Source organism: Meriones unguiculatus, chromosome 21, assembly GCF_030254825.1.
Source record: "Meriones unguiculatus strain TT.TT164.6M chromosome 21, Bangor_MerUng_6.1, whole genome shotgun sequence".
Classification (NCBI taxonomy): Eukaryota; Metazoa; Chordata; class Mammalia; order Rodentia; family Muridae; genus Meriones; species Meriones unguiculatus.
The window spans coordinates 17,560,777-17,583,573 of NC_083368.1; the positions used below are offsets into that span (position 1 = coordinate 17,560,777).

Below are 22,797 nucleotides of genomic sequence, written 5' to 3' on the forward strand. Positions count from 1 at the left end.
GGATGTAAAGGAAATAAATGGAAATAAAATTAAAAAAAAAACTTTAAAAAAAGTGGAAAGTTATCTTTTTTTGGTGGATAAATGATTGAATGTATCATCCATAATGGAATAAACTGGTATCTTGACATGCTAGTCAGACATACAGCATCTATATAGTGCAGTCAAACGGCTGAACTTGACTGTAGCACTAGGAAAACAAAACCAAAATTGAGAAACATTTTTCACAGTAACAAGATTCTTCAAAATAGTCACTGTTGTGTGGTTCATGCCTGTCTCTCTCTTGATAAGCTAAGGCAAGAGGCCTGCAGCAAATGTGGAGTTAGTTAGACTGGCTACACTGTAAACTCAAGGCCATCCTTATAGACAGTGAAACCTAGTCTCAAAAAAAAGTCTCAAACAAACCAGAGAGTATTCTAAACACACTTAAAAGAGAGAGAGAGAGAGAGAGAGAGAGAGAGAGAGAGAGAGAGACTTGGGCGCTAACAGTAACTAATGACCTTGGATTGGAAAAAATGTCACCAAAGGGATTTTATTGGCATATTTCAGAAATGGGAACAAAGGCTTGTAAATCACACACGTAGAGTATTGGGTTTTCTGGGAGTGATAATGACATTCTGATTATGTAGGAAATCATCTTTGTTCTTAGTAGATAGATATGTAGTGAATGTTTAGGTGTCAAGAGTCTGCAAAGTACTGAATGATTCAGCAAAATAAACCATGCGTACATATAGAAAGCAAATGTGGGAAAATATTAAAGAAACCTAGTAAATATGGCTTAATAGTGCTGCTCACTGCAATTTTCTCTTAAGTTTTGAAAATGAAAAAAATGGAGAAAATAAAATCTCTTCACACTCAAAGCCTTACCTTGTTTGTTGGGACATCTTTAGAGAGAGACTCAACGATACAGTTGTAACCAAAGAAGGACTGAATGCCCAGGACATGTATCTTTGAAAGATAGTGTAATTGTTTAGAGACAAGGGAACACTGAGGTGGCAACTATGTGCCAGTCAGCTTGATTCACATCTTAGGTAGCCTGGGAGGGTGGAAAGAGAAACCAGCCAGGCCTGAATAGGGATCCGGGCTGGTAGAACTGTTTGACCTATTTAGGGTTCAGTTTCCCCATTGTAGGAGGACGAAAAATGACTGCTTGGCATGATCCTTGTTTTAAGCTCTTATCTCATAGCGTTTAGAAAACTGGGCTTCATGCACCAAACTTTCCTTTCAAGCTATGTGCATCTTCTCCTCCACTGAACTCACGCAGCCCTGTGGGAGTAAGAAGAAGTCACTTCTCCAAGGTCACACAGCCGCTCAAGGACCCAGGTTCCCTAGCTCTTGGTCTTGTGCCCTTTTCCACGCCCGCCGGAGAGGAGGCAGCGGCGCTCAAGGGGATGCAAGGATGTAGAAGGGCAAAGGGATAGGAGAGAGGTGGAGAGGAGACGCAGAGGGGAGGAGAGGTGGTGCGAGACCCGCGAAGGCGCCGGCCAAGGAGGCGGCTCATGGAGAGGCGTGCGGCGCGACCGGCCGGGGTGCGGAGCAGAGGCGGGGAGGGAGGGTCGCGCGGCCGGGCCTAGTGCCCGGGGGCGGGCGGCCTGCGGCGGCCGGAGCGCCGAGGAGGCGGAGGCGGGCCGCGGGAGGCCGGGGCGCGCGCCGCCGTCCCGCACAGGTGGGCGGCGGGGCGGGCGACGCGCCCGCGAGGGCGGCGGCCCCGGCTGGGACCCCTGGGCGTCGGAGGTGCGGAGGGGGCGGGGCCGCGGGGCGGGGCTGCGGGGGCGGGTCCCATTGGCCCCCGCGGGAGCGGCCGCGGCGGCGCAGGCGCGGTTCCCGCCTCCTCGGCCGGCGAGCGAGCGGAGGCTGCATCCCGGTGCGGCCGGCTGTCGCGTCGCCGCCGCCTCCGCCGCGGAGCCCCCCGCCCGGCCGCCAGGAGTCGGAATGAGCTCCCGGAAAGGTGAGCGGCGCGCGCGCGGCCCTCCCCCCCCCGCCCCGCCTCGCGACCCGCGGGCTGCCGGCCCCGACCGTTAATGTGTCTTCTCTCTCCTCAGTGCTGGCCATTCAGGCCCGAAAGCGGAGGCCGAAAAGAGAGAAACATCCGAAAAAGTGAGTCCGCGCGGCGCTCGGCCCCCCGCCCCGCCCCTCCCCGCCGAGGCTTCCTCGCGGCCGCGCAGGCGGAGCTCCCCGGTCCCCGGGCCGCGGGCGGTGGGTCTCCCGGGACGCGGCGCCGGCTCTGCGTGCCCCGGCGGGGGAGGGGCGGGGGGAGGGGCGCGCGGCCGCGGGTTCCGGAGCCGCGACCCGGCCCGGTGGCGGCCTGCGGGCGAGCGGCCCCGGGCCCCGCGCTCGACTCCGCGCCTCGCGCCCCGGATCGGCGTCCCCGGCCCGCGCCCCGAGCGCCTCCTCCAAGCCCGCGACCCGCCACCGGTCCGGTCGGGGGGTACGGGAGAGGGAGGGCGGACGGGCGGGCGGCGGCGGCGCGGCTGACAACCTGGGCTGCGGGAGCCGGTGCGCCGCCGCCGCCGCCTCCTCCGGGGCCCGCCGCGGCCGCCCAGCCGAACACCCGAGCCTCTTGTCCAGTGGTTTGGACCCGGGCGTGTTCCCGGCGCGAGTTCAGCTCCCTGAGCGGCGCGTTCCGGCGCTCGGGTTTCCCATTCGAAACTTTGTGCTCGGGTCGAGCGTTACTTGTGCGTGCTGCGGCTGCGCCCGGGTCGCTCGCTGCAGCGGGCGGTGGGCGTGTGCGCGGGCGGGTCCCGCGTGGTGCCCGGGCCTTGATCCGTCGGCCGGTGAGTCGTATTTCGAAGGGGCCGGCGCCAGCCACCTCCAGCCTGGACGTGCAGCCCAGTTGGGCGGCAGCTGCTGGAGAAGCCCTTCCCCGAGAGAGCTGGTGGTTCTGAGGCGTCAGAGCGCCGCCGCGTGTTCCTTTTTCCTCCCTCTCCGTGTTTGCTGGACCAGCTTTCAACACCTTTGCTCACCGTTGGTTGCTTCGCAGTTCCTTTTGCGAAAGAAACCGGTGTGTGTTACCTTTGGTATTACGGAGAACGACAGAACTGCCTTCAATAAAATTACGAAGTGTTTGTCTGTTTGGCAAGGGGTGGGATATACTCCTCCCCTCTCCTAGGTGGTGGTGGTGGTTAGATTTTCCGCCCATTTGGTGACATCTAGGAAAACTGGCAGTCATTTCTAGTTTGGAGAAATTTTACGACAGAAATTGAATGTAACCTGACTGTATTTATAGGATTTTTCTAAGATGTGGATATCTACCTAAAAATCTCTCTTTAGGATGTGAAAAGACTTGAAAACTGTAAGGTAAAAATGAAAAAATATTATTATTCCCTGTGTGTGTGGGTTTGGGATATGCGATAGCCTTGACACCTGTGGAAGTCAACGAACAACCTTTTTTTTTTTTTTTCCTTCTAGGCAGGGTTTCTCTGCGTAGGCTTGGCTGTCCTGGACTTGTGTTGTAGGCCAGGCTGGCCCCAAACTCACAGAGATCTGCCTGCCTCTGCCTCTCTCTGCCTTCCTGAGAGCCGGGTCACAGCTTTGCGCCACCACTCCCGGCTAAGGAACAACTTCCAAGAGTTGATTCTCTGACCATAGCTGCAGAATCTGAGCAGGATCAGGCCTGGTTAGTAGGTAGATGGGAGCCAACTGAGAATACCTGGTCTGTAGGCTTTAAAAACGGGCGGGGGGAGGACAGGGGCATTAAACTCCGGTTTTCAGGCATGGTGATAAGCACCAGTAGTACCCTGTGAGCCAACTCCCCGGCTTAGTTATCAGATATGGATGTTTATAATATTGAGACTCAGTGTAAGATTTCTGATAGTTTAAGATGCTTTTTAAAAACTGTTCTTGTTTCAGAGCAGTGATGGCGTACGCCTTCAATCCCAGCATTCGAGAGGCAGAGGTAGGTGAAACTCTAAGTTTGAGGCCAGCCTGATCTATGGAGTGACTTCCAGGGCAGCCAGGGCTACACAGAGAAACCCTGTCTCAAACAAACACCTCCTCACCCCGCAAAAAAAATAGTGCTATCATGGGACTGAAGACAGAGGAATGTGGTTAGGTTCCCAGCACCCAAATGCTGATTCACAATCACCTGTATCTCCACTTCCAGGGAATCTGATGCCGGTTCAAAGTAATCAGAACCCTAAATTTGTTTTTTTGTTTGTTTGTTTTTTTATCACTGAAATTAGGCAGATGTCTGAATGAGTGGTTGGGTTTAATTGTAGCTTTCAGCGCAAGGCATTGGTTTATTTACTTCCACATAGTCCATTATACTCAGAAACAAAAAGGATCCAGGAAGTGATGTCCCATGCCTTTAGTCCCAGCATGATGGAGGCAGAGGCAGGTGAATCTCTAGAGTACAAGGCCAGCCTGTTCTACAGAGCAAGTTTTAGGACAGCCAAGGGTACACAGAAAAACCCTGTGTCAAAAAAAACTAAAAATGAAAAACAAAAAGAAGTTGAGAAAACATGGCCTTATTTTTTAGGATAACTTTCTCTGAATACATTTGTCTGTGCATATAACATGTTCACATTGAAGAAAATAATTTTTAATTGAGTAAGCATGTATTTCATTATTTTTGTGTTTCCGAGTCTGACTTTCATAATGGCTAAGGGTCTTTATTCTGCGTTAGTTTGACTTGTAGTATGTGAGTTAGGAATATCCACATAATTTATCTAATCTTTATTTGTTTTGTTTGCTTTTTTGAGACAGTTTCTCATAGCACTGGCTGTCCTAGAATTCATTCTGTAGACCAGGCTGTCCTCGAACTTGTAGAGATCCATCTGCTTCCTAAGTGGTAGGATTAAAGTCCTCCTCTGCCAGGAATTTATCTAACCTTAAATCACTTTGCTATTCTTTTCCATTGTGTTTGAAGGAACAAAACCAAACTGAACCCAGTTTGTGATGGGATGAACTGGCTTGATGTGAAAGGTGTTATATTAGTAAGAAACCAGCACAAATAAGTAATTGTGGTGACAAGTGATTTTTCATTTAGTTTTTTAAATCAAGGTATTATTTAAAATAATTGATGGATTTGATTATTAATAGGTTCAATTGTTATATATTATTAATATGTTAATATATTATAATTATTAATATGTATGCCTTAGAAGACGATGAGAGAGTTTTCTGTGTGACAGTGTTACCCTCTGAAACTTAAAATCTGGAGGTCTAAAGAGAGCCACAAAGAAGGTAATTTCAAATAGTGGTGAGGGACAGGGCAAAACATGGGACAACTTAAATAATACTGATAAGATGACATTTGTACCAGGCTAATGCTGCTAGTCACTGCTGCTTGCATGCATTTCTGCACAGTGACCACTGTGAGTTGGATGCTATTTTTATTACTATTTTCAGATGAAGAAATAGGGACACAGCAAGTAACATGCTAGCTGTTAGGTTGAGTCTAGGCATCCAGGGACCAAGGGTTTGTCAACTTTGAGGACATGACGAACAGAAACTAGGATGAGGAGGGGAAGGAGTGGACTGGGCTGTGTGCTGAACCTAAAGGTCAGGGTGGTTAAGCCACAGATTCAGAGGTGGCTGAGGCAGGGGTAGGCCATTGGAGGCTTGTATCTGGGTAGGATGGTGTCATTCCTCCCTGAATCTGAACATTGCCTGAGTGTGGGGCTGGGAGTGAGAGCAGAGCTAGCTTGTAATCATACAGGATAAATGAACAACTCTGCTCTAGGTTCAAGAAATGACACAGGAGAGAATGGACTTCAGGGAGCTGGGGGTCTTGAGAGTTTATTTATTTTACAGACAGCTCTGAAAGGTTAGAAACACCTGCTTTGTTTGGCTCAACATTCAAGGGTCCTGATGGTGTCTGGAGGAGACTAATTTTAAGCTGTGGAGTGACTGTTTGGGCCTAATGCAGTATGATCTACTTTTGTCATTTCTTCCTTGTTATGTGCAAATGGACTTTTGCTTATTCATTTAGTTTTGTAGGCTTTTATGATTTGAGTGCCCCTCCTGTGTGTGTTTATATAGTCCAGCTGGTCTCAGAATTGAGGTCCTTTTGCATCAGCCTCTAAATTGTAGGACTTGAGTGTGGGATACTGTCCAGGGGTAAGAGCTTTCTTTTTTAGTACTTCAGGATTTGTAGTTATCAGGAACGTTTTCTGTTTAGTTGAGTGAAACTTTAAACTTTTTAGATTGCTCTTTGCTTATTACTAATTTTACTGTTTTGAGAGTATGTGTAGCAGGGGATTACCATATTCTCATCCAGTTAAGTTGATTTAGTTTCCGTTTGTTTGTTTATTTGGGCAGGGTCTCCAGGACATAATCCTCCTGTCTCAGCCTCAGTGTTGTTGGGATTACAGGTATGACTATCATACTTGAGTCATGAATTTTCTATGTAAGCTGTGTCTCAATAGAATTTTGCAGGGCATTTGTATGTGTAGGTAATTAACATTTTTTTTTGAGATGGTCTTCTGTAATTTGGCTTGCCTTAAACTCACTGCATGGTCAACATTGACCCTCCCTCCTCCACCTTGAAAGTTCTGGAATCACAAAACTTACACCAAGACATCTGTCTTACAGATGTTATTTTTGACTCACTTATATTTGTAATATTTTTGGAGGGGGCATTGGGATCAAGCTGCTGAGCCTCTAGAATGGTGGGCAGATGCTCTACCAAGACCATTCTCCTGGTCACATGACTTACAGAGACATAATTCAATAGTGTAAACGTCACCTTTTCGAGATCTGCTTGTGGTGCTATACTTTTATAGGCCCAGCTGCTTGTGGAGGCAGAAACAGGATTTATTTCTTAAACCTGAAGTATACGGTCATCCTGGGGAGCAGGGAGATCTGGCCTTAAAACATGTTGTTAATGATTTTGTGCTAGAGATGGAACCCAGGGTCTCACGTGTCCTGATTTGTGGTCCTTTTGGTACTATAGCCACAGTCATTGTCAATAGCTTTGTCTTGGGTTTCTTTTCATTTAGCATGTTTTCAGGTTCATTTTTAGGGGCAATAAATATATTTTTAAACTTAAAAAAAATATGTGGAGCAGTTCATTTGAAATTATTTGACTCCTAAACAGAATACTGGAATTTCCTATATATCATTCATTTGCCCCTGTTTTACAAAACCATATAATAGTGCCAAACAAGGAAATTGACGTTTAACACACACACACACACACACACACACACACACACACGCCCTTACCCTTGTGGGGGTGTACTGCTCTGCTGGGCTTTTATGTGATCTGTGAATTCAAACCCACTGAGCCATCTTCTCAGCCTGTACAAAATACTATAAAGAAAATCTACTTGGAACCGGGCACGGTGGTGCGCACCTGTAATCCCAGGACTCAGGGAGGCAGAGGCAGGTGGATTGCTGTGAGTTTGAAGCTGGCTTGGCCTACAAATGGAGTCCAGGACAGCCAGGGCTACACAGAGAAACCTGTCTCAAAAAACAAACAAACAAACAAACAAACAAACAAAGTCTGCTTGGGAGCTAGGCCAGCTTTTCAGAGGCTGAGGAGGATGTATTTCAGGTCAACAGGGGCTTGTTAATGAGGCATTGTCGTAAAATAAGCAACAAATGACAGCAATAAAAAATGTTTGGCTTTCGTTAGTTGTTAAATGCATCTTTTCTTCTGTGTAGTGCTGTCATATGTTATCACGAGTATGGATTTGTGTAATCACCATAAGCAGTCTGCAGAACAGTTTTATCGCCACAGCTAAACACCCTGGTGCTGCTCCCCCTCCCACGTGGTCCCTGTAAGCACCAATGGCTTTGACACATTGAGAATGTTGGTAAAAATGCTGTGCAGTATCAATATGTATACATTTAGACTTGTTTTCTCTCTGCATGCCTTTTTGTTGTTGTTAAACAGGGTCTCCCCATTTAGTCCTTGGTATGTATACTGGGTTTGTCTGGGACTCAACAGGACCTGCCTGTGTTTGCCTTCGGGGATTAAAAGTGTACCCCACCACGCAGGGCCCTCTCTGATTGCCCCTGAGGTTCTTTCACAGCGTTGCCTGTGTCAGTAGTTCCAGCTCCTCCTTTTTTTTGTGGGTGCTGGCATGAAAACAGGGTCTTAGCCTGGTAACAAAGCACCATACCTCTTAGTGATACGCTTTTGCCCCCCAACCCCACTTTTGAGACAGGGTTTCCTGTAATTTAGGTTTTGTTGAACTTACTGTGCAGGTGAGGGTGACCTTGAATTCCTGGTCTTCCTGCCTCTGGTTTTGGATTGCTGGGATTAAAGGCACAAGGCACCACCGCCAGCTTTTCTCTTTTGAACCCAGGTCTTCACACTTGCAAGATAAGCGTCTGTCAACTGAGCTATCTCCCCAGTTCTTCAATTTACTGGAAAATTGTCAGTGTACTGGGGTATGGGGTGCACACCTCTAATCCCAGCCCTCAGGAGTCAGAGACAGACATCTTTGTGAGTTGAAGGCTAGAAATTTTTATCTCAAAAATATTATTTGTGTATATGTGTCTGCATATCTGCAAGATGTATGTGTGTATGTTTGGGCCATAGTGCATGTGGAGATTAGACAAAAACTTTGTGGAGTTGTCTTTTCACACTTTCATGTGAGATCTGGGGAACTCAGGTCATTGGGCTTTTACAGTAAGCACCTATACCTACTGAATCATCTTCATCTTGTTGGCCCAAATTTAAACTTAAAAAATTTGAGCATATGTGTATATCTGAATATTTGTATGTGCACTGTGTGCATACATGAGCGAACAGGACTGAGATAGTTGTGGGTCTCCATGTAGATGCTGGGAACTGATCCTGGGTCTCTGAAAGATCAGTAAACTACTGAGCCATCTCTTCAGCCCCCTTAGTTTGCCTTTTAGAGGGACATATAGAAGTTGGGGAGAACTGGAGAGTCGGCTCAGCAGTTAGGTCACTAATTGATTTAAGGGAGGATCTGGGTTTAGTCCCCAGCACCCATACAACAGCTCATAACCACCGGTGTCTCCAGTTCTAGGGACTCAGTGCCCTTAATAAAAAGAATAAAAAGTTGGGGAGCTGGACAGATGGCTCAGCAGTTAAGAGCACTGGGTGCTGTTCCAGTTTCTTAGCACCTGTATGATGTCTTACAACTGTAACTCCAGTCACAGGGCTATGACACCATCTTCTGATCTCTGTGGGCACTGGATAGCTGGTGCAGAGACATACAGGCAAACGAAACACCCACACACGTAAAATAAAGTTTTGTTTAAACAAAAAAAAGTTGTATGTAGGAATGAAGTACCATGTCAGTGTTTCAGTGTTCTAGATTGTGTATGTTAAAATCATATTAAATAAATCTATCTATGTTTGTTTTTGAGACTGTTTTTCTCTTTACTCCTGGCATTCTGGAACTCAATCTGAAGACTAGGCTGGCCTCGAACTCAAAACTCAAAGATTTGCCTGCTCTGCCTGTACTGAGATTTTAAGTGTGTACTCCCCCCCCCTGCTCAATATACATATCTTCTTTACTTAAACATTTGTCATTTTGTTACTGTAAAACATTCAAAATGTTCCTAGCTTTTGAAAGTGTACCACACTTTATGACCTTTGTACATGGCACACCTGAGGTTTGTGGTCCTAAGAATGACTCAGTACCTGCTAACCAGGCTTTTTATTTCTATAACTGCTCCTTGACACCTGCTAAACCTTCACTCTGTTCTCAGCTTTGGGAGCTCAAATTAAAATTTCATGTGTGAGCGAGATCACAAAGTGCTTGTCTTTGTGTGTTTGGCTTAGTTCACGTGCTGATCTCTAGTTCCATCTATTTTGTTGCAGGTGACAGGATTTCAGTCTTTCTTTATGACTTAATATTGTTCTAATGTATATGTACATTTTCTCCAGTCCATCAGTTGGTAGACACCTAAGTTGTTTACATTCTGAGCCCTTATGAATAGTCTACTACAGGAATGCAGATGTTTCAGGCATAATGATTTAATTTTCTTGGGTAGGTAAGCAGCGATGGGATTGCTGGATCATAGACTAGTTCTAGTTCAATTACTTTGAGGACCCTTTAAACAATTTGACATGGCACACTAATATATTCCCTCAGTGTGTAAAGGGTGCCTTTTCTATACTCTTTAGCATCTGTTATTGTTGTTTTTTTAAGATTTGTTTTCTTGTCTGTGTGTATATTGTCTGTGTGTATGTTGCCTGCATGTATATATGTTTATCACATGCATGCATGGTGCCTGAGGATGTCAGGAGGGACTGTTGGGTACTCTGGAACTGGAGTTACAGACAGATATGAATTGTCACGTGTGTGTATGTTGGGAATAAACCACAATGTGCTTATTCTTCCATTATGGATGAACATATTTTGTAGTCTAAAAGTAGTCCTCAGTCCTTTCCTATTGTATAAAGTTATTTTCTAACTGTAAATATTTCCCTATATTTTTAGTAGATTTAAAGAATTATTGCTCTTGGGCTGGAGCGATGGCTCAGTGGTTAAGAGCACTGGCTCCTCTCTCAGCACCCACATGGAAGCCCACATAGGATTTGTCTTAGACTGTGATAGCTCTTCCTCCCCCTCTGTAACTCCAGTTCCAAGAGCTCGGACTCCCTCACATAGCCATAGATACAGGGAGAACAAACAATTTTTTTTGTTCTTTATTAGATATATGTTGTGCTCATGATCCTTAACATACGAATATACTTTGTAATCTAAAAATACACTGGAAACCAGCAAAGTGCTCTAACTGGGTCTTGAAGAACCAGTAATAGTAATAACCACGATGAAAGAGGGCAGGGTGTGAGCCTTCCAGCAGAAAGGACACTGAGTGGGCGTCAGCATGTGGAGAGATATACAATGGTGTGTTTGTATTCTTGGAATGTTAAATAATGAGGTTGGGGTGCAGGGTGTGGCCAGCAGTCAGTGGGGGTGCTGATGAGGTCACACAAGTCGTTAGCACATATGTGCCAGATTGACATTTCAGAAGGAGTTTCCTAGCTTTTAAGTAGAGTAGGACTTACTGGCCAGGAGCCTCATTGGGAAGCCTGCAGAAGGCTTGAAGAGACTGCTGGGTGCTGTAGCCCACACCCAGTGTAATGTGGGAGGGCAGTGGGAGGGTATGGGATGAATGCTAGTGAGTTCTCCCTCACCTCAGTGCTTGGGAGAAGTCAGTGGCAGCTTTCCTGGACTGGTACGAAGTGTGTGTGTGTGTGTGTGTGTGTGTGTGTGTCTTTCAGTTAGACAACTGGTCTGTGTTTCTAACTGCAGAGCTGTTCTTCGAGCTGGTGGGTAGCTGACAGTCAGCTCCCGGCTAAAGTAAAAGTTACAGGGGTTGAGGGGTTGGTGCCAGAGAGGTTGGAAAACCAAGAAAAACTTGTTTCACAGAATCATATCTTGTGATGTTTTTGGACGGGAGGAGTATTTTTACGTATTTCTTTACTCATTTTCAAATCCTCAACATTTCACTTGCCCCTTAGTTTGGAATAAGGCTGAATTTGTACGTTAAGGATATCTGATGTCTTGAATTGAAAGCATATTTAGAAAAATGACTTGTTTCTTGGTTTAAAATTAACATGTAACATCTTTTTGTATATAAATATATATATCTCCTTATCTATACACATATAGAAACATACATATGCACACACATATAAGAATGTGTGTATGCATGTGTTTATATGGGGAGTGCAAATTTATGTGGAGGGTGGAGAACAGCTTTAGGTGCTCTTTGGGAGCCAACCACCTTTTTTGTGTTTTGGGACAGTCTCTTCACTGACCTAGAACTCACCAAGAAGACCAGGCTGGCAGGCCAGTGAGCTCCAGGGATCATCTCCTCCCTAGCACTGCAATTGCAGGAATGGAACCACTCCGTGCTGTTTTAAAATATGGGGCCTGTGATTGAATTTAAACCTTGCTTGTTTGCTGAGCTGTCTTCCATCAGAATACATGTTTTATGTATTTCTTTCTGCTTTTTGTCAGTTTGTCATCTTGCTTTGTTGCCCTGGCTGGCCTGAACTTGGTGTGTAGATCAGGCTGGTCTCAAACTCACAGAGATCTCTTTGTCTCTGTGATGGCTAAACTTGGTTGTCAACTTCATCTGAAATCAGCTAAAACCCAGGAGCTGTAGGCAGAGGGGCGGGGGGGGGGAAAGGAAGGGATTTTCTTAGTCAGCACTCTTGAGGTAGGAAGACCCACCCTGAATTTAGGCCACACCTTCTGGTGGGGCTCCTGTGAAAGGGCACGGAAGAAGGAAGGTCCTTTTTGCCTGGTTGCCCTCCAGCTTGTCAGTTCATCTGTCCTATTGAGGCATTTCATTGCTGGTGTTAGAACCTGTCTCCTCACTATCCTGAGGCAGACTGCCGAGCTGCAGCTCTCTAAGAATCTTCTAGGACTCCAGCACCAGACTGAGGCTGCTGAGACATCCAGTGGCCTGAACAGCTGTTTGATTCTTAGCTCTTCTGTCCTGAGACAGCTGCTGTTGGTGGTGAGTTAGCTATTGTTCAGGACACAGCCCACAGCCTGTCGGCCACTGAGAAATCCCCTTTTAATATATATGTGTTGATGTAGTCATCGCTTTAGAGATCCCTAAGTTCTTCAGAGAACGTTGCCTCCTGACTGCTGGGGTAGAAGGCTTGTTCCACAGAGCCTTGCTTATTTATTATCCATATCATATCATCTTATTTATTATATATTATCTCCCCACTTTCCATTTATTAACATAATTTCCATGTCCTTAAAAACTATAAATTGGTACCTGCAACATTCTAGTTAGTTACGTCATTGACTTAAATGTTTCCCTATTACTAGACATATTTCCGGTTTTCTGGTATTATATTTTTTGGCATCAGAAAATATTTTTGTCTGCCTGCAATTGGAGGCTTTTGGTTAAAGACAGTGATTATATTTTAGGGTACCTGAATTTGGGGAAAATTATTTTGTTTTTATGTTTTTTTTTTTTTTTTTTTGAGACAGGGTCTTGCCTCAGCTCACTATGTAGCCCACTGTGGTTTTGAACTCCTAATGCCTCAGCTTCTCAAGTGCTGGGATTATACACATATGCTGTATACCCTTATGGAAAAGCTCTTAAAGGAGAATCTGTAGGACCAGGACTAGCTAATTATAGGAAATGGAAGGGAAAGCAATGGAAAAACTACAAATTAATGTTTGGCAGCAAGTACCTTTAGGAAGTAAGTTACATTTAATCAGGGCCAAGAAAGTTGGGAGAAGCCGGGTGTGGGGGTGAACGCCTTTAATCCTAGCACTTGGGGAGGCAGAAGCAGCCTGATTGCTGTGTGTTTGAGGCCAGCTTGATCTACAAAGTAAGTCCAGGACAGCCAAGGCTACATGGAGAAACCCTGTCTCGAAACAATAGCAACAACAACAAAACAAGCAAACAAACAAAAAAAAAAACAAAACAAAAAACCCCAGAAAGAAAGACAGTTGAGAAAGAGAGGTTGGAGAACTGGCTTAGCTGCTAAGAGTGTGTATAGATGACCGGGGTTTGGTTCCCAGCGTCCGCATGTCTTACATCCTCCTGAAACATGATCTGCAGCTTCTGGCCTCTGTGGGACTGCACTCCTCCACATACATTTTAAAGTCTTTGAAGCAGTACAATTGGGAGGCCCAGGGAGATGGCTCAGCTGGTAAAGGAGCCTGTCTTCAAGCCTGATGATCTGAGTTTGGGTCCTCCGACTCCCGTGCTAGAGAATGCCACAAGAATGTTGTGGCATTTGCGTGCACATGCATACACTAAGTTAAAATTCAACCAAAAAAAAAAAAAAAATGAAAAGGGGCTGGAGAGCTGGCTCGGTCTGAGTGCTTGCTGACTCAGCAGATCTGTGTTTTGTTATTTATGTGCACTTATGTGTAAGCATACATACTTGCAGGCAGAACACCCATACAAACAATAAAAATATGTAAATTTTTTTGAGAGTTGGAAGAAACTCCTTAGATATTAAGAGACTTTGTTTTTTTTTTTTTAATTTTTGTTTGTTTTTGAGACGGGGTTTCTCTATGTAACTTTGGCTGTCCTGTAAGTCACTATGTAGCTCAGGCTGACCTTGAAGTCACAGGTCTTCTGCCTCAGTCCTCTCGAGTACCAGGATTAAAGATGTGCTTACAGGCAGATGTAGTAGCAGGATTTCTGCTAGAGACTAGAGATTTTTATCTGGCTGTTTTTTTTTTTTTTTTTTTTAACCTTTGGTTTTTGAAACTCTCAGGTTAACTGCCTACCTCTGCCTCCTTGAGCTTGGACATACGACTTATGCCACCATAACCAGTTCTGCTTCTGTTTTAACTAGAGGTATGATAAGTACCACTCATTTTTAAAATGTGGATTAAGTTTTTTTACATATCATCATCATCATACATCATCATGATTGTATGTGTGAGAGCTTGTATGCTACTCTGCCTATATAGATGTCACAAGACACTTCAGGGACTTGGTTCTTCCAGCTTGTTTTTGAGGCAGGATCTCTTGTTTCTGCACCACTGCATTGCACTATGTACTCCTGGCTGTCTGGACTGCAAGTATTTGTTTTGGCCCCCACCCCCACCCCAGGCTGGCCTTGAATTCAGAGATCCACCTGCCTTTGCCCCCCAAGTACTAGGATTAAAGGTGTGTGCCTGAAACCGTGGGCCAAACATTTTCCAGGGACAGTTTTTTATTCATTCAGTGGGTTAAGATTTTTTACTCTTTAAATCTAATGATTAACTTGCTATTTAAAATGATTCTGATGGGAAACAAAAAATAGCCCTGTGTATTGCATTAATGAGGTCATACCCTTAGAAAGAAACTTCAGAAATGTTAACTTTTTCTGTTATCTTTTGGTTGGATTTTGTTGGCTAATATATTTAAGCCTCATAAATTAGTACTGTTTTAAATGGTTTTAGACTTTTCTAGTTCTTTGGATTTCTTAATAGTTCAGCCATTTGTTGAGGAAGCCATTAATGTTCTTTGAGTAATGACCTTTTTCTTTTGTGACTGTCTGGTTGGGGGTGAGTTTCACTACAATATGAGAAACTGCAGTAAAGGTTTGCAGCATTAGGAAAGTTGAGAACCACTGGCCCACAGTATGCCAGATACGTGATCTGACCTCCACTCAGCCCAGGTTTCCAGTTGTAAGGCAGCATTCTTTTTAGTGTGCTAGGAAGTTTATTGCCATTTTTTCTTTTCATTTTAAAATTTTTATGTGTATGAGTATTTTGCCTTCTTGTATGTATGTGTACCACATATGTACATGCACTATGCACAGAGACCAGAAGGAGGCATCAAGTCCCTGGGACTTGAGTGACAGATGGTTGTAAGCAACCATGTGAGTGCTGGGAGTAGAACCCATGTCCTCTGGGAGAGTGGCCAGTGCTCCTAACCACTAAGCTAAGCTATCTCTCCAGCTTATTTAAATTTTAAGGCTCAATCCTTCATCCTAAAATATATCCTAATAAGACCTGTCTCTGAATAACAAGATTATAAACTGGAGGTGGTCAGGAAGCAGAGTCAGGCAGATCTCTGTGGTCTGCATAACGAGTTCCAAAGACAGCCTGAACTTAGAGAGGCAGGTAAGTGGTACTATTATTATTTCTATGGTGTTTTCATTGTTCAGGGATTTTCAGAGTGGAGAGAAAGGAATGGTAAAGTAGCATGTTAAAAATTTCTTGTTTCCCTTCTTTCTTTTCTTTTCTTTTTTTTTTTTGTTTCTTTTTCTGAGCTAAGGCTTCATGTCATTCAGGGGCCATCCTTAAAGTGGATAAAGATGATCTTGAACTTCTGATCCTCCTGCCTTCCCCCTGAGGTGTTGAATTACAGGTGTATACCACCACTGTGCCTAGGTTGGCTAGTTAAAATTTTTTTTAAATTTTTTTGGTAACTTCTGTATGTTATTTAAGACTTATGTCGTCTAAGCATAAGTACACAAAGTTAGAGCAACACAACAGCAGCAGATCTAGAAATCATGAAGCAGTGTTTATTGTCCACAGCCGTGGGTATCATAGTGAGAGGGCAAGGAGACAAGCGTGTCTAGTCATGTGTAGGCAAAGGAACTAAAGGAAAATAAGCCTTTTGGACACCTGTACTGGTGTCACTTGTTTACGTAGTAAACACAGTTTTGGCAATCACAGCAGGACATGGTGGCACACACCTTTAATCTCAGTGATCAGAGGCAGAGGCCAGTCTGGTCTACACAGAGAAACCTTGTTTGGAGGAAAAAATCAAAACCAAAAAAACCAATCAATGAATCAATCATTCAAAACCAAGCCAGTGGCATTTTCCAATGCAAAGATCTCCCAGGGTTGGAGTGTATTTACTGTTAGAGTGCTTGCTTAGCTTGAAGGGCCTGGCTTGGATCTTGACCACTGGGAAAAAAGATTTCTTAATTGGTTGAAGTGTGCCTTTGGCTAACAAAAAATTGGGAGTGGTAAACACATGGCTTTTGTGGTCATGTTGTCTTTACAATCTAATTGGTCTCAGGCTCTTTTCTTCTCTTTACTTGCTACTATTGTATTTTCCAGAGGCCATGGAACTCTGAAGTGAAGGAGATATCACCATGACCTTTTAAATCTAAGGTTTAAAATACTTTGAAAAGAGCCTTGTTCTTTCTTTGGCTTGATACAAATTTCACTGTGAAAAACATGGGATGAATATGCTTTAATTTTGAGCAGAGTATATATGACATTGAACTATATATGAATCGTTATTTTTGCCCCTGAAATGTCAAATATCAAATATCATGTTGTTCATCCTAATACAAATGGCAGCTGATAGGCTCAGCTAGCATTTATTGAACATTTGCTGTTGCTAGATGAATGAAAAGATGAGGACACGAATGCTTCGGATGTGGTTGAAAAGCAGGTTTATTGTAGGTATGTGGCAGAGGCCTCTAGGAGAATCCAGACCATGAGAGGAGGGGTCAGGGGGAGTGAGAGAGGAAGAAAAGAGAGAGGATGGAGTAGGGCTAAAAGAAGAGCTGAGGACCAAGAGACCAAGAGAGCCAGCAGGTAGGAGGATGAGGTGGAAGGATGGTCATTTCAGGTCCAGCCTAGGCCATGCAGTGAGTTCTAGACCAGCTTGGGTCACAGAGCAAAACCCTGTTTCAACAAAAACAAAGTGGGAATAAGAGTGAGTTACTTGGTACAGGGCAGTTTTAGGGCCGCTCTGCAGTATGCTCAAGGCTCCAGGTGCAGTGTCCAGTGTGCATGTACACAGGAGAAAAAAAGAAAAGGGTTATTGTCTGTATATTTAGTTATTTATTCAAGGTAAATTGATTTGTATTTTCTACTACTTAAAACTAGAAGGACACATTGCCTGTACTGGCCAGGTAGAAGAAACCCACTTACCTGCCATCAGAGGAAATGGGTAAACAAAATATGATAATAGCCTTTTACAGTGGAGTTTTTATTTTTATTTTTTTGGGACAGGGTTTCTCTGTGTAGCCTTTTTTGTCCTGAACTCACTTTGTAACCCAGGCTGGCCTTGAACTCACAGAGATCCGCCTGCCTCTGCCTCCCAAGTGCTGGGATTACAGGCATACACCATGTCTGTCTCAAAATGGATTATTATTCATCAAGAAAAAGAAGGAGATGCTGTTACATGGTACAACATGGACAGACTTTGAAACAATGCTAAATGGAGGCTGGAGAGATGGTTCAGTGGTTAAGGGTACTGGCTGCTCTTTCAGAGGACCCAGGTTCAATTCCTAGCACCTACATGGCAGCTCACAACTGTCTGTACCTCCAGTTCCAGGATATGTGATATTCTCACAAAGACATACATGCAGGCAAAACACAAGTAAAAATAAATTTAAAAAACGCGTAATGAAAAAAAGCCAGTCATAAAATACTGCATATTATATGAATCAGTCTATGTGAAATGTTCAGAGCAAATGGATTTCCTAGGGTTGACAGGGAGTTGGGGAGTGAGAAATGAGTTTTTTGTTTTTGTTGATGATTCTGTTTTGTTTAAGATAAGGTCTTTTGTAGACCACAGTGACCTCAAACTTACTGTATACATGAGGCAGGCCTCTCACTTCCAAGTGCTGGGGCTACAGGCTTGTGCTATCACACCTGGCTTTTGTCTTTTTTTGAAACATGGTCTTACTCTTAAACCCAGCAGGCCTAGAACTCATGCTATGTTCTGTCTTTCACCTTCGAGTGCTGGGAATATAGGCATGAGTTAGCATGCTTGGATGATTAATGATTGTCTTGGGTATATATTCCTTTTTGAGCTGATGAAACTATCCTAAATTTGATTAGGGTAATGTTTATAGAAGTCTTTTAATACACTGAACACAATTAAACTATACACTTTAAATGGGTGAATTTTATGTATGTTATAGCTCATAAAATGTTAAAAAAGGAAAGAATTTTAAATAGATAACACCTCATTTTACAGATGAAACTGGAGCACATAAATGTTAAGGAGCGTACTCATCATTGAGATCTCATAGGTTTTAGAGTTGGGATTCAAAATGACATGTGTGCAACACTGCAGTATACTGACTTGAAAGATAAGTAAGTCTTCCTTACGGAACCTTTCATTTGGGAGTTCCCTAGCGATTACTTGACCTAATCCTTCATGTTGCTGATGAGAAACTGAACCTCAGATAAAGCCGTGACTCGGTCATGGCCCAGTAGCAATGACCTGTTCACAGAGACAGGCAAGCACACAACCAACAGTGACGGCAGATGGAGTGCAGTGTTAGCAATTTTTTTTTTTAAAGAGAATGTGACATTTTGCAGCAACAGTGGGATTGAGAGATCCTGAATGTCTCATTGTACATGTAGAGTATGCAGCAGGTTGCAGTTAATTTGGTTGGAAAATCAGGAAGTGCTAATTTTCTGCTAGTAGTGGAAAATACAATTAACTAAAACAAAAAGGTGTGCGAGCATGTGTGTGTATGTTCGTGTTTGTTTAGAAGACAGGACAGCTTTGTGGAGTGTGTCCTCTTTTCCACTTTTATGTGGCTTCTAGGAACGGAGTTTAGGCCGTCAAGCTTACATCTTCAGTGCTTTACCAAACATTGAGCCATCTTGTCAGCTCTTCATTGCAATCATTTGATAAGCTCTGAGTGGCAAGATCACTTGCTTGAGAAAAACTATGTGAAGGAAGGATTGCGGAAGAACAGGATTGAAGATTTGGGGGTGGTGATATTGCAGTGCCCAAGCGTGACACTAGGTTGTGGTAGAAATGGAAAGGAGTGGATGGATATGTGTCTCAGCATGAGTAGGGCACACTAGAATGTGACAGCTGTTGGAAGCATGTTAGACACAAGGCTCCTTGGGTGCAGCAGGCTTGACCTGTGTGCCATGTGTCCCTGGCACCTACCTGATAATGTTGTTGAAAACATGGAAGGAAAAAAAAAAAAAAGAAAACATGGAAGGAAGGGATTTAATGACTTTGGGTATGTATACTCGTTACTGTCATGGAACAAATCACCAAGGCCATGCTGGCCAGTACCTGTAATCCCAGTGGGCAGGAGTCAAAGGCAGTCAGAGGATTCAAGACCATCTTCATCCACTTAGCAAGGTAGAGGGCTGCTTGCTTGGGATAAGGAAACAAAAACAAAAATCAGATTAACCATAAATGTAGTAACTTGGTAGCACTGATCACCTCAAAGTCTCTGACTGCCAGAAATTTGGAAGTAGCTTAGCAGGTTTGTTCTCAATCAGGTCTGTAAGCATTTGAAGACATGGCTGCATGAGGTGATCTGCTTCCTGGCTCTTGACAGGGGGTTCTTGCTTCACTGTGGAATGTATTTTTTAAGACACAGGTGAAATGACCTATTGAGAAAATAAAACGGGGTGAGAGTAAGGCAACCTGATTTCAGAGCAGCTCTCCCTTTTGCCCTCCTAGGAATCCTTGAAGGTTGTGATTGTTCCTCCCAGATCCCCTGTATCTTCCTTGAAGCTAGGGCTGTAAAGCTGCAGTCTCCTCAGTGTGGTGTGAAGGTGTCCTTTGCTGCGTAAATAAAGCACACACAGGACTCTGTAAGCCAGAAAGGTGCGAGCTCTGCTGACAGTTACCGGCTTCTTAGTTAGTCCATCTTGCAGTTCAGTAGCTGTGCAGACCGCGCATTCTTGTAAAGTGGATTATGGGATTTGTCTCATGGACTTACTGTGAGGAAGAAATGTGAATTCTTGTGTTATGTTTAGCATAATGCATGCACATATTAAGTAAGCAAAGCATTCCTTAATAAGCAATAGCTTTAAGACTGTTCCCACTCAATTGTGCTTTTTTTTTTTTTTTGAGCGTAACCTAGTACTTGGGCCTAGGACTTTTATATATGGATGTTTTTTAGGGACCCTTGATTGTGTAGGAAGTTATTAAATTATGGTTATAGTTTTAGCTATATTCTCTTTATTTGCTTCATATACTTTTGGCAAGCTCTGACATTAAACATTTTTTTTAAATTAAAATAAATTTTATTATTTTTTTTATGTGTATGAAAGTTTTGCATGCATAACTTTAATATGTGGTTTGTGTACCACATGTGTGCCTGGTGCCTAAGGAGGCCAGAAGAGGTCATTGGATCCCCTAGAACTGGAGTTACTTTGAGCTGTCATGTGGGTGCTGGGAATAAAACCTAGGTCCTGTAGAATCTCTTAACTGCTGAGCCCCCTTTCTAGGCCCCTGTATTTATAAACCCACATCATAAGGCCCGTGTGGTGGCTTATTCCTATCCACAAGTCTAGCACTTAGTGTTAGTATTTAGGCAGCCTGCTTCTGGGTTGCCTAGCAACCTATGATTTTATCAAGTGTCATCCACCAGGTAGCCACACCTGGCAGGCGTGGTTAAGTTGCTCCTTAAAAGGAGCAACTGGCCACTTTGTCAATCTGTGGCTCTCTTGCCCTCTCTTACTCTCTTGCTCTCTCCCTTTTCTCTGTTGGTGTGCCCCCCGTCCCTTCCCCCATCATGTCTTGCTCTCTTCTCTCTCTCTGCATCTCCAGCTAATAAACCTCTTTAATATAAAATCTGTTGTGTGCATCATCATTTCATTGGTTCTAACACTTGGGAGTGGTGGGAGCAGGAACATCAGGATCCTGTTCAAGGTTATCCTTATCAACACACTGAGTTTAAGGCCAGACCAAGTACACACACTGTCTCCTTCTTCTTCCTTTTTCTCCCCCCACACAAAGGGGGGGTGGCAATTTCTATCATTGATTGTACAGGACTAGTTTGGCTAATAAAAAGTTACCCCAAGAAATTACAGACCAGCTCTGTGTTTAAAAAAAGAATTGTTTTAATTTTCACTTATTTGTTTTTATGTATGTATGTATGTATGTATGTATGTGTGTGTGTGTGTGTGTATGTATGTATGAATGAATGAATGACGTGTGCAAGTGTCCAAGGAGGCCACAAGAGGATGTCATATTCACTGGAGCTGGATTTACAGATAGGTATGAGCTACCTGATATGGCTGGGAACTGAACTTCTGTCCTTTGCAAAACAGCATGTGCTGTTAACTGTCAGAGGCTCTGCAGCCTCTGGGCACAATTTTTTTTTTTTTTTTTTTGAGAGAGGGTAATTTTACATTCTAAGAAGATTTCGTTTTTTTCATGGATAAAGCAGATGCTTATGAGTGAATAAATTAAGAAAGATTCTGGAGCTAGGCGTGGTGTCGCATGTCTGTAATCCTAGGACTTGGGGAGGCAGAGGCAGGTAGATCTCTGTGAGGCCAGCCTGGTCTACAAAGTGGGTCCAGGACAGCCAAGGCTACACTGTGTTGTGTGTGTGTGCATGTATGCATGCATGTGCTTTCTTGGGTGTATGTGTGTAGTTACCTGGGTGAGTTTTTGTGCAGGCATACCCATGCACGGGCAGACCAGAGGAGGATGTTGGGTGTCCTCCTCTGTCACGAGTCCATCGTAGTTCCTTGGGGCAGCTCTCATTGAACCTGGAGCAGTATGGCAACCGGTAAGCCCCAGTGATCATTCTGTCTCGGCCCCCCAGCACAGGGCTTACCGGTTGCTTTTCTGACATTGCTTGCCTTCCCACAGGCTTTGTCCTCACGTCCTCATGCTTGTGTGTGCAGCAAGTGCTTCTAGGTGTGTAGCCATCTGCCCAGCCCATGCGCTCTCAGTTGTTTTCCTTAACATTTCCTTAAAAGTGTGTGACCTGGAGATGGGCTTGTGTGCTGATAATTTATTGTGTGCGTAGTCTTTTATGAAGTACCTCTTTTTTAAATATTTTTTTATTTAACTTTATTTTATGTGCATTAGTGTGATGGTGTCAGATCCCTTGGGATTACAGACAGTTGTGAGCTGCCGTATGGGTGCTGGGAATTGAACCCCGGGTCCTTTGGAAGAGCAGGCAGGGCTCTTAACCACTGAGCCATCTCTCTAGCCCCTATGAAGTACCTCTTAAAGATCTTTGGGTCATATATTTTTATTCTTTGAGAATTTTATGAAATGTATTTTGATCATACTCATTCCCTACTCTTCCCCCAACTCTTTCCACATCCTCCTAGTTTTTCTCCTCTTCCTCCCTTCTTCATACTCTCAGTACTCCCACCACATGGTTGAGTCTTACTAGTTCTTCACATAGTTTGGATTACAATTCTTTATCTTTTTTTGATTTTGTTCTTGGCTTGCCTCAATCCTGTGGTAGTCCTCATGCCTTTGCCTGTTACAAGGATGTGCTGTCACGCCTGGCCTAGCTCAGAATCCTTCACCAGCGTCGTCTTTTGCAAATAGTTTTCCTCAGTTGGTGTTTTGTCATTCTTTTGACAATGTCTTTCATAGAAAAGAATTTTTTTGTTTTTGTTTTTGGAGACAGGGCTTTTCTGTGTAGCTTTGGCTGTCCTGGACTCATTTTGTAGATGAAGGTGGCCTCAAATTCAGAGATCTGCCTGCTTCTGCTTCCCTGAGTGTTGGGATCACAGGTGT

The 22,797-nt window shown here is 44.0% G+C and overlaps 1 protein-coding gene across 5 annotated transcripts in view; it reads left to right on the forward strand.

Moving 5' to 3' along the window:
* The first annotated feature begins 1,369 nt into the window (after positions 1 to 1,369).
* Positions 1,370 to 22,797, forward strand: part of Srpk2 (SRSF protein kinase 2) — a 184,808-nt gene continuing 163,380 nt past the window's right edge. For 2 of the 5 annotated variants that reach the window (XR_009588203.1, XM_060373926.1), the window contains exons 1-2: positions 1,370 to 1,526; positions 2,040 to 2,094. Coding sequence is in view for 3 of the 5 variants with exons in the window: in XM_060373926.1 (XP_060229909.1) it covers positions 1,497 to 1,526; positions 2,040 to 2,094 (85 nt within the window). In the remaining 2 variants the exon portion in view is untranslated. The other 3 variants (XM_060373925.1, XM_021644385.2, XM_060373927.1) reach the window with 3 other exon arrangements.